This window comes from Aethalodelphis obliquidens, unplaced genomic scaffold (genome assembly GCF_003676395.1).
Source record: "Aethalodelphis obliquidens isolate GAN/ISIS:26980383/991018 unplaced genomic scaffold, ASM367639v1 scaffold36, whole genome shotgun sequence".
In the NCBI taxonomy this organism is placed as follows: Eukaryota; Metazoa; Chordata; class Mammalia; order Artiodactyla; family Delphinidae; genus Aethalodelphis; species Aethalodelphis obliquidens.
The window spans coordinates 12,732,361-12,744,937 of NW_020837980.1; the positions used below are offsets into that span (position 1 = coordinate 12,732,361).

The 12,577-nt window shown below is 38.6% G+C and overlaps 1 protein-coding gene across 2 annotated transcripts in view; it reads right to left on the minus strand.

Moving 5' to 3' along the window:
* Positions 1-1,064: 1,064 nt before the first annotated feature.
* Positions 1,065-12,577, minus strand: part of AEBP2 (AE binding protein 2) — a 72,747-nt gene continuing 61,234 nt past the window's right edge. The window contains exon 9 of one of the 2 annotated variants that reach the window (XM_027129460.1): positions 1,065-3,147. In XM_027129460.1, the coding sequence (XP_026985261.1) occupies positions 3,099-3,147 (49 nt within the window). In that variant the 3' untranslated portion in view covers positions 1,065-3,098. Of the gene's footprint in view, positions 3,148-5,199; positions 5,414-12,577 lie in introns of those variants that run through there. The other variant, XM_027129462.1, reaches the window with a different exon arrangement.

Genomic DNA, 12,577 nt, shown 5'->3' on the forward strand with positions numbered 1-12,577 from the left:
AGCAGGATAAATGCCAAAAAAAATCTACATGTAGGCATATCATATTCAAACTGCAGAAAATCCAAGATAAAAATCTTGGAAGAAGCCAGAGGGGGCGAAAAATACCTTATCTTTAAGGGCCAAGGATAAGAATAACATCAGACATCTCCTCAGAAACCATGCAATCAAGGAAAGAGGAATGAAATATTTAAGTGTTGAGAGAATAGAGCTACCATATGATCCAGCAATCCCATTCCTGGGCATACCTCTGAAGAAAACCATAATTTGAAAGGATACATGCACCTCAGTGTTCACTGCAGCACTATTTACAACAGCCAGGACATGGAAGCAACCTAAATGTCCATCAACGGAGGAATGGATAAAGAAGATGTGGTACATATATAAAAAGAATACTACTCAGCCATAAAAAAGAACGAAATAATGCCATTTGCAGCAACATGGATGGACTCAGAGATTGTCATACAGAGTGAAGTAAGTCAGAGAAAGATGAATATCTTATGATATCGCTTATATGTGGAATCTAAAAAATAATAATACAAATGAACCTATTTACCAAAGAGAAATCGAGTCACAGATGTAGAAAACAAAGTTATGGTTACCAAGAGAGTAAGGGCGGGTGGGAGGATAAACTGGGAGATTGGGATTGACATATACAAACTACCGTATTTAAAAGATAACTAATAAGAACCTACTGTAGAGCACAGGGAACTCTATTCGGTGCTCTGTAATGACCTATGTGAGAATGAAGTCTAGAAGAGAGTGGATATGTGTATATGTATGGCTGATTCCCTTTGCTGTACAGCAGAAACTAACACAACATTGTCAATCAACTATACTCCAATAAAAAAAAGTTAACTAAAAAAAAAGTGTTGAGAGGAAAACACCCAGCAACCAAGAATTCTGTACCATGTGAAATTATCCTTCAAAAGTGAAGGAGAAATACTTTCTCAGACAAACAGAAATTGGGGGTATTTCTTGCCAGTAGACCTGCCTTGCAAAAAATATTAAGAGAAGTTCTTCAGAGAGAAGGAGATGATATATGTCAGAAACTCAGATCTGAAAAAATAAAGAGCATTAAGGAAGGAATAAATGAAGATAAAATATTTCCAATGGTTTTGTACAACACTTACCTTGCTGTTTGTCATAAATTAAAACCAATTTCAATCCTTAGGCAGAGTTGCATTAATAAGTGAAAATCGCTTGGAAGGAGACAAGGAGAAAGATGAGCAACACTTGGTTAAGATTCCTCGACAGTAACTAAGATGCTTTCTTTCAGAGATGCTTATGCTTTTAACACAGGCCTGCAAAATACATTCAAATAATAAACCACTTATCCAAAAGGCATCGTGGTAAGAGACCTCTAGGTTTAGAATCAGGCAAAAGTGGTTCAAACTCCAGGCTAGGCAACTTGCTGACTGTATAGTCTTGGGTAAGTTGCCTGAGTAACTCATCTGTAAAACAAAAATAATGAAACCCACATTTTATATGTTAAGTGTAAGCTTCAAACGTGAAGGATATGCAAATTCACCTAGCCCTCTGTCCCGCTAATTCTAAGTGCTTAATGACTGAGTTGTAAACAGTATGAACCTGGCAACTTCCTCTTTACATTAGCTTCACAATAAACTTAGAGGTAGCAAGTCGATGATCAATCTCTAGCAAATGTATAAAATTTCAGAGCATGCATTTTGCGGACATCATCCCAGCTGTACTTTACATTGAAATTTTTCCTATGTATTAAATGTATTAGTTTTAAAAAATATTATCTTGCTTCATACTTCATAATAGTATGAAACCTTTTGAAACAAGAAGAGAAATAAAAAGGTAGAGACCAAACCAACAGTTTTATATTTTCTCCAAGGAATGGATGAAACGATCCTCAGAATTATCTTCTAGTAGTACCTCAACTGCCAATCTTCATAATACGGCATCCAAGGCAGACCCGCTGGTCCATGTTCCCAACCACAGGAAATGCCTATCACACACATATTTATGGGTCACTATGATTCATTTCTATACTTTGCTTTTTTTTTTTTCCTGGCAAGGATTAAATTTCAATTATTTGATGTTTACCAAATCTGCTTTGAATACCTGCCTCATGTTCTAATTTCCTTATAAACTACAAACATCAACAAATCTCTCTGTACTAAATATCATTCTCTATTTCAGGGAATATTCCCTATGTTGCTAAGTTCCTCAGTGATGTGCACAATGTCACAAATTAAATCAAAATGCTAGGAGCAAAAAACAAATAATTCTTGGCTCAGTTCCATGTTAATGAGGCTATGTTTTCCCCTATTTGGAAATACATCTAGGCAGGACTTGTCTGCCAGTTTGAATATGATATACCATAAAGGCAAGACCGTCTTTAAGTGCTTTAAGGACATTTTTGATGTTTTACCTCTCACAAAGATAAAATCTGTACTTCACACCCCACTTGAAAAGAAAACATGATGGTACAATTAGAGCAACACACAACGCAGAGCTAAAAACGTCACTTAGTCTAGCCCTCAGCTTCACCGAAGCAAGTCTGAATAGATAATACATTTGATTAAGAACTGTAAGAAAAGAAAATACATTAATTTCCCCAGTAACAAATTCTATTATTTTCAATTCTTGGGGACCTACTTTTCAGTAAAACTTACACACTTTTGAAAATTACGATTTTCTTATTTTCCCCTTTCTGGAGAGCGAGGCAGAACAGACTTTGAGTAGTCTCCCCGTCATCCCTCTACCAGGCCCAGGCTCTCATGTACTACTGGGCACAGTGGCCAAAACAAATCTGACCATTTGTTCCCTTCCTGAAACCTTAAATAGTTTCCCATGAATCTTCCACATGAAACCCAAACTGTGACGCATGGAAATAAGGCCATGAACAGAGGTCCCTCCTTACCTCTGCAGGATCACCTCCACCACTCCAGACCTCCAGCATCGCCTCACACAGGCCGTTCCAGCATCCGGCACACGGAGCGCCCGCTGTCCTAAACTACTCCATCCTGTCCTCCATTCTCCAGCACTGAGTCCCAGGTAATCTTTAAAAGGTAACTCTGAGTTCTCTTCCGAGGGAACCTGCCCCAGTGCTCCAGGCTGGCCAGATGCTCTCAGCGCTGCCACAATCGTCCAGGCAAACCTCCAACGTGGCCCTTCACACTGCACAGAAATTATGTTAACGCACTATAACCTTCCTCCTCCCAAGTCTGGAAAGTATGAACAGAACAGCTGATTCATTTTTATTCAAAGTACTAAATACGTGCTGGGCACTGAACATTTTCACAGTTGTACTAAATTTTGTGTCTTGTTTGCACATGCTATTTCCTCTGGCAAATTTCACCACGTCCTTCTATGTCAAGTTTGAAAGTCACTTCCTCCGGGATATTATTCACAAATTCTCCAAGAGGTTTCCCAAATACTTACTGTGTGATCTTGGAAACATCACTTAACCATCACCTAATCTCTGCACCTGTTTTCTCCACCATAAAAATGGAATGATCCCAGCTTCACAGAGATATCACGAGGATTAAATGGATTAGTATGCCTAAGACACTCAGAACAGAGTCTGGCCCTTGTTGTCTGAGAAATGTTCACTATTCCTATTATTCCAAGTGATAATGTTAATGCCCTCTTATCCCACATTATTGTAGAAAGGATTTAAGATGATTCGCTTAAATCAGTATTTGGTATACAGGATATAAGGGATAAGCAGTTGTCTTTCTGTTCCTAAGTTTTTTTTTTATCACAAGCAACTCTCAAACCACTGACCATTCTTTACCACCACTTGGCAGTTGATAAACCAATCAAAAACTATCTGTTTCTTCTAGGTCTTTGCTTGAATTCCTGCTGCTTAGCTTGTTCAAAAACGGCCCAGCGTCCTGCTTTTGCTCAAGCCCAGACTCCAAAGGAAGTCTATGAACTCTCCACTGGAGGTGAAATGATAAACTCGTCTTTATAAATATTTAACTTAGCCTAGATTTCAAAGAAAGTATGTAAATTGCATTCACGGTCTTCAACTTTAAATCATTTGCACTATATATTCCTTTCTGACTCATGACACCCCTGCATGGATGTCTAATAAGCATCCCAAACATAAACCGCTCGAAGCTTAATTCACCCCCCGCCAAACCTTCTCCACACCGCAGTCTTTCCCATCACTATCGGGAGGGCAGCTCCAGTCCACTCGTTCACACCCCAAAAGCTGAAGTCATTCTTGACTCTCATACCCCATCCAAACTCCCAGCAAATCTACCTGCAAATGAACACCCAAGTTCCAGCTTTTTACCACCATCCGTTCTGGTTCCTGCCTCTGCCCTTGCTCTTTACAGTCACTTCTTCAAAGAGTCATCGGACCTTCCCACCACCTCAAAGTCCTTTCGCATCAACGCCCGCTCAACAACACACCAAGCTTGATAAAACGTCGGCTCCAAGAAGCTGGAATTATTCTTGTAATGTTTTGTTCAATGCAGCATCACCAATACCTGGGATCATGCTGAGATAATGTTAAGAACCTGATAACCTATTTGAATAACTGCTCTTGCCTCAAGGCTTTTTATACTTGCTGTTCTCTGCCAGAAACGCTCTTCGCTCAGATACCTGCATGACTCCTCACTCAACTCCTTCAGGGCTCTGCTCAAGTGTTGCCTTACCAACTACCCTTACACTCCCATCTCCCATCCACACCCTTTTCAGTCCCACGAGACCAAGAATGTTTGCAGTGCCTTGCACTTTGCAGATGCTCTTAAGATTTTGCTTTCTATTACTATTTTATTAATGTTGTAGGCTAACAGCTAACTTCATGACATTCTAAGTATGACAGCTATATTTATTTGCTAGAAATATTTGTTCTCACATCTCCAGTATAAAGGAATACCTAAAAACTTCCATCTTAAGCCACACAACTACCTTAAAAAGATATAAATTATGAAATTATGATTGAACAGTTTGTTTTAAAAAAAACAACTGCCTTAAATAATGTATTTAATGCTGCCCAATCATATCCCAGAACCAGAAGTCTTAGTAAATCTTTAATAACTGAAGTCAGAAGAATTTAGATAATTTTTAGTGTTCCCAATGCCTACTTAGAATACAGACAAAAAATACAGAAAAGTGTTTAATATCACTATAGAAGCAGAAAATGTAACTATTTACAGTATATATTGATCCATTTCAAAATCATTATTCTGAAAGAAATGAGACACAAAGGAGTACATGTATGATTCCATTTATATAAAATCTTAGAAAATGCAAACCAATCTTATCAATACATTAAGAGAGAATACAGAACAGCGGTTGCCAGTGTCTGGGGCTGGAGGAAAGGATGAACTGCAACCCCGCAGGAGGAAACTTATGGGAGGTGGTGGGCGTGTTCTGTATCTTGATTGTGTTGGCGATTTCATGGTTGTGAGCAACTGTCAAAATTCATCTAATAGTACAATTAAAATTGAGATACTTAATGAAATTAATAAAATGTTAAAATGAGATTATTTTTATGACTACATGAGATTGGGGAGCTTTTTATTACCCAAGCATAATCAGAAAAATGAACGGAACCCGCATGAGATTTCTTCCAATGACAAGAAAAGACCACATCCACAGTGGGTCTGAAGGGATCATAAGAAGACAGAAAGATTAAGATTGTACTCTTCAAGGACTTCCCTGGTGGCCCAGTGGTTAGGACTCAGTGCCTTCACTGCCGTGGTCCCGGGTTCGATCCCTGGTCAGGGAACTAAGATCCCGCAAGCCAGGAAGAGGCAGGGGGTGGGGGGAAGATTGCACTCTTCAAACCACACACATGCAAAACAACGACTACACGTCATCTCATTTTCACCTCACAACAAATCCTATCAGGAAAGTGATTAACAGTATGCCATTTTATAAATGAAAAAGCAGGTACAGAGAGTTTAACTTCGCCCAAACCACCAAGTCAGTTTTCAGCTGAACTGAGAATTAAATCCAGGCAATTCATACTCTTAACCCACTTTTCCACTTTAGATTGATTAAAATTTTAAAGATTGATAGTACTTAAGTACTGGTGCGGCACAGGGGAAAAGAGCATCCACAACCGGTCGATGGGAGTTTATGTTAGCGCCACGCTTTTAGGAAGATATTTTGGCAAAACCAAAACTGGTAACAGACACAACTCACAAGCTCTTTAAGTCGGCTAGTAGTCCCTCACAGGAAACTGCAGTGTAGAAATCTCTCTGCAAGTATATTTTCAAGGATGCTACTGTATTAATTACATGACACAAAACCTGTAAACAATCTCAGTGTCAACAAGCAGGGATGGTTAAACGATTTACAGTACACATCACCTCTGGCCATAAAAAAGAATAAGAAATAGCTATATGAATGTCTTGAGTAAAAGCCAAACAGTAGAACTGGGCATATAATAGCAATTTAAATAGCACAAAATAAACATTTTGTAAGAATTCAACAAAATATTAATCTGGAGACTAGGAAAGTATGGTCAGTTGAAAGTAACCCTATTATCCCTATTTTCTGTATTGTTTCTTTTTTTTTTTTTTTTTGGCTGCACTGTGTGGCTTGCAGGATCTTCATTCCCCAACCACGGACTGAACCTGGGCCACAGCAGTGAAAGCGCCAAGTCCTAACCACTGGACCGCCAGGGAATTCCATCATTTCTTAATTTTAATAACAAAGAAACTAAGTATTTTTAAAATACTATTGATGTTTAAGATAAATTTTGAATGAACTGCTGACAATTCTGAGTTACCTTTAAAAAGGAAATTAGGTATTTTGGGTGATTTAGGGGAGAACATATAGAGAAAAGGAAGAAATAAAATGAAACTTAAATAAGCCCTCAACTTCTGCAAAGAATGACATTTATGACTCTCACTGCAATCTTTTAAAGGTATTATACCAGTACTAAAAATACACAAAGATAACCAATTAAGCCCTCTTAATTTATGAAATTCAAGAAGACAGAAGCTGGGAGTGACGTCAACATCATGGCGGCATGAGACACTCCCTTTCAATCTACATCCAGTAAAATATCCATAGCAACAGAGGTTCCTCTCCTCATTAAACCAGAACACCAGAGAATTCCATACACCTGTACATCTAAAGGTGAGTGGACTACGCCCCCCAGAGGAGGTGCCTATGATTTTAGCACCCCTGGCTGCAGCAGCTGAGCCCAGGAGAACACAAGTAGCAGTAGGGGAGGCAGTGCACGAGACTCCAGCGTCCTACCTACAGCAGTGCCTGCGGTCAGGGTGAAACTGGCAGCAGTGGCACAGGGGCCTGCGACCCCAAACCTCCGGCTACAGGTGCACCCGTGAGTCTGCCCCCTATCCCCCCATCGCCCACAGCAGTGTCACCCAATAACCCCAGATGAAGCAGAGGCACCCAGGATCCTGGCTTTCCCCCACCTCCCCCTGTGGTGGCACAGCCCACGACCCAGGCAACCCTGGGCGTGTCAGAGGTGCCTGCCCTCCCAGTGCCTCAGGGAGCGACACCACCAACAGCAGTGGCAGCGGCAGCAGCAAAGGCACCAGTGACTCAGGAGGCACAAGCAGCAACAAGGAGGGCACCAGGTGACACCCCCAGCAGAGGCAGTGGAGGCTGGAAAGCGTTGATTCTCAAACATAACCAGAGGCAGTTCGGGTAAGAGAAACCAAAAACTTGTGCTACAGCACCACCTATTGGAAAACAAAAGAAAAGGCCTCCAACTACTAACCTGTTGAATTGTTAGAATCAAGTAAAAAAAAGCTTTAAAAGAAAAGTATTCACTACTTCAAATGCACCAGCAGAGGACAAATTCATCAAGCACCATGAAACACCATGGTATCACACAAAGAAAATGACAATTTTCCAAATACCAAACTTAAAATCACAGAATATTGCAATCTAACTGACAGAGAATTCAGACTGGCTGTCATGAAGAAACACAATGAGCTACAAGAAAATTCAGAAAGGCATTTCAAAGAGTTCAGGAATAAAATTAATGAACAGAAAGAATACTTTATCAAACAAATTGAAACTGTAAAAAAAAGAAACTTCTGGAACTGTAGAAAGCATTGGAAATAAAGCAGGTGGTATGGAAGAGAGAAATCTCTTCAAGTGAGCTTGAAGACAGAAATCTAGAAATGACACAGGTAGAAAAGGAAAGAATAAGATCTAAAAAAAGAAGAAGAAATTCTACAAGAACTATCAGGCTCTACTAGGAAGAGCAACATAAGAATAATGGGTATCCCAGAAGAGAGGGAGAAGGGAAAAGAGAGTTTATTTAAAGAAATAATAGCCGAGAACTTCCCAAACCTGGTGAATGAACTGGATGTATAAGTCCATGAAGCTAAGAGAACACCTAATTACCTCAATACAAAAAGACCTTCTCTCAGATACATCATATTAAACTGTCAAAAGTCAGTGGCAAAGGAAGAATTTTAAAGACAGCCAAGGGAAAAAAAAAAAAGAGCAACCTACTAAGGAACCCCCATTAGACTACCAGATTTCTCAGTAGAAACACTACAGGACAGGAATGAGCGGAATGACATACTCAAAATATTGAAAGATAAAAACTGTGAGCCAAGAATACCCAGCAAATTTATCCTTAGATACGAAGGAGAAATAGAGGCTTTTCCAGACAAACAAAAGCTGAGGGAGTTCATGACCACTAGGCCTGCCTTACCAGAAATGGTGAAAGGACAACTTCCTTCTGAAATGAAAAGGCAGAAGTACACAAAACTTTTGAGTAAGGTGATAGACAGAATTAGAAAACTGTAACTCTGTATTAGAAGAAGTTAAACACTTAATTACAACATACAGGTTAAAGGGGAAAAAGCAGTAAAAATAACTAAAGCGACTTCAATTTGGTAACCAGCTTACAACATAAAAAGGGATAATCTGGGACCACAAAAACATTGCTGAAAAGGAAAAGGACAGAAGTCATATAGGCAAATGGAGAGGCGATCAGCAGGAAAAGAACCACTTTATGAGAAATGTATACAAACCTCATGGTAACCATACCATATAATTCTAGATCAGAGACACGAAAAATAACGAAAGAGGAAACAGAAAAACATCATAGAAAACCACCAAACTAAAATGGCAGACAGAAATAGACACAAAATAAACAATGGAGATACAGAGCAACTAGAAAATAAAAGATAAAATGGCAATACTACGTCCTTATTTATCAACTATCACCCTAAATATAAATGGATTGAATTCATCAATCAAAAAGACACAGGGTGTGGGAATTCCCTGGCAGTCCAGTGGTTAGGACTCGGCACTTTCACTGCCATGGCCCAGGTTCAATCCCTGGTTGGGGAACTAAGATCCCACAAGCTACACGGCTGGGCCAAACAAACAAACAAAAAACAAAGAAAGACACAGGGTGGTTGGACAGATTAGAAAAACAAGACCCAACTATATGCTGCCTCCAGGAGACTAAGCTCTAAAGACAAACATAGGCTCAAAGTGAAAGAATGAAAAATGACACTCCAAGCAAACAACAGACAAAAGAAAAAGTAGGTGTAGCCATACTCAATATCAGACAAAATAGACTTCATGCCAAAACAGAAAAAGGTAATGAGAGACAAAGACGGACACTCTATAATGATAAAGGGGAAAATTCATCAAGAAGGTATAAAAGTTAATAATATATATGCACATAACATAGGAGCACCAAATTACATAAGGCAATTATTAACATACCTAAAGGGAGAAACTGACAGCAACACAATAATAGTAGGGGACTTTAACACCCCACTTACATCAATGGACAGATCACCCAGACACAATGTCAACAAGGGAACAGCGGCCTTAAGTGAAACATTACATCAGATGGACTTAATAAAGAACACTCCATCCAAATGCAGCAGGATACAAATTCTTCTCAAGAGCATGTGGAACATTCTCAAGCATAGATCAAATTTTGGAACACAAAACAAGTCTCAATAACTTAAATAAAACTCAACTCAGATCAAGCATCTTTTCCAACCACAATGGTAGGAAACTAGAAATGAAAAACAAAAAAGCTGGAAAATTGACAAATATGTGGAGACTTGACAACATGCTACTGAACAATTACTGGGTCAACAAATAAAGATATCTTTTTATACCTGAAGACGAATGAAAATGCAAATACAACATACTAAACCTATGGGATGCAGCAAAAGTAATATTAAGAGGGAAGTTCACAGCAACACAGGCCTACCTCAAGAAACAAGAAAAATCTCAAATAAATATTCAAACCTTACACCTAAAAAAACTAGAAAAAGAGCAAAGTCAGCAGAAGGAAGGAAATAATAAAGATCAGAGCAAAAATAAATGAAAGAGACTAAAAAATAGGAAATATCAATAAAACTAAGAACTTTTTTTTTTAAAGGAACAAAATTGACAAACCTTTAGCTAGACTGGCTAAGAAGTCTCTGATAAATAAAATCCGAAACAAAAAGGAGAAATTACAATGGATACCACAGAAATACAACAGATTATAATACTACGAAAATTATATGCCAACAAATTGGGCAGTCTAGAAGAAATACATAAATACTTAGAATCATATAACCTTCTAAGACTGAATCATGAAGAAATAGAAAACCTGAATAGACCAATCACTACGAGAGAGACTGAAATAGTAATCAAATACCTCCCAAAAAACAAAAGTCTAGGACCAGATGGCTTCACAGGTGAATTCTACCGAACATTCAAAGAACAGCCAATACCTATCCTTCTCAAACTCTTCCAAAAAACTGAAGAGGAGGGAAAGCTTCTAAACTCATTTTACAAAGCCAATACAAGGACAATACAAAAAAAGAAAATGATAGGCAATATCCTGATGAACATAGATGCAAAAGTACTCAACAAATATTAGCAAAACAAATACAATAATTAAAATGATCAAACACCATGATCAAGTAGGATTTATTCCAGGGATGCAGGATGGTTCCACATCTGCAAATCAATATCCTACATCACAGCAACCAAATGAAAGATAGAAATCGTATGATCATCTCAACAGATGTAGAAAAATATTGATATCTGACAAGATTCAATACTGATGTATAATAAAAACTTTCAATAAAATGGGTATAGCAGGAACATACCTCATCATAACAAGGGCCATTTATGACAAACCCATGACTAACATTATACTCAACAGTGAAACACTGAAAGCCATCCCTCTAAGATCAGGAACAAGACAAGGATGCTTACTCTAGCCACTCTTACTCAACATAGTACTGGAAGTCCTAGCTAGAGCAATTAGGGAAGAAAAAGAAAAAAAAAGGCATCCAAATTGGAAAGGAAGAAGTAGAACTGCCACTTTGTAGATGACATGATGTATACATAGAAAACTCTAAAGACCCCACCAAAAAACTATTAAAAATAATAAATACAGGGACTTCCCTGGTGGCACAGTGGTTGGGAATCCGCCTGCCAGTGCAGGGGACATGGGTTCAAGCCCTCGTCCAGGAAGATCCCACATGCCACGGAGCAACTAGGCCTGTGCGCCACAACTACTGAGCATGCGCACCTGGAGCCCGTGCTCCGCAACAAGAGAAGCCACCACAATGAGAAGCCCACAAACCACAACGAAGGGTAGACCCCACTCACCACAACTAGAGAAAGTCCACGTGCAGCAACGAAGACCCAGCACAGCCAAAAATAAATTTAAAAAAAAATTTTTAAATACACTAAAGTTGCAGCATGCAAAATCAATATACAAAAAAACTGCTGTGTTTCCATATGCTAACAACAAACTAGCAGAGAGAGAAATTAAGAAAACAATTCCATTTACAATTACAACAAAAAGAATAAAATACCTAGGAATGTATTGAATCAAGGAGGTGAAAGATCTGTGTACTGAAAACTCTTAAGACATTGTTGAATGAAACTGAAGAACACACAAAGAAATGGAAAGACATTCTGTGCTCATGAACTGGAATTAACATTGATAAAATGTCCACATTACCTAAAGCAACCTACAGATTCAACACAATCCCTATCAAAATCACAAGAGTTTTCATAGAAATGAAACAAAAACTCCTAAAGCTTATACAGAACCACAAACCCCCAAATAACCAAAGCAACTCTGAAATAAAATACAAATCAGAAGCTGGAGGTATCACACTCCCTGATTTCAAGTTATACTACATCGCTATGGTAATCAAAAGAACATGGCATTGACAGAAAAATAGACACACAGACCCATGAAACAGAATTCAGAGCCCAGAAATAAATCCACACGTACGTGAACAATTAATGTATGAAAAAGGAGCAAAGTACATTCAACAGAGAAATGAGTCTCTTCAATAAATGGCGCTGGGAAAACTGGACAGCCACATACAAAAGAATGAAACTAGACCACTATCTTACACCATACACAAAATGAATTAGACTTAAATATAAGACCTGAAACCATAAAAAACCCATAGAAGAAAACACAGACAGTACACTCTTTGACGAAGGTCTTAGCAATAGAAGAAAACACAGACGGTACACTCTTTGACGAAGGTCTTAGCAATAGAAGAAAACACAGACAGTACGCTCTTTGACGAAGGTCTTAGCAATATTTTTTTTGGATCTGGCTCCTTAGGCAAGGGAACAAAAGCAAAAATAAACA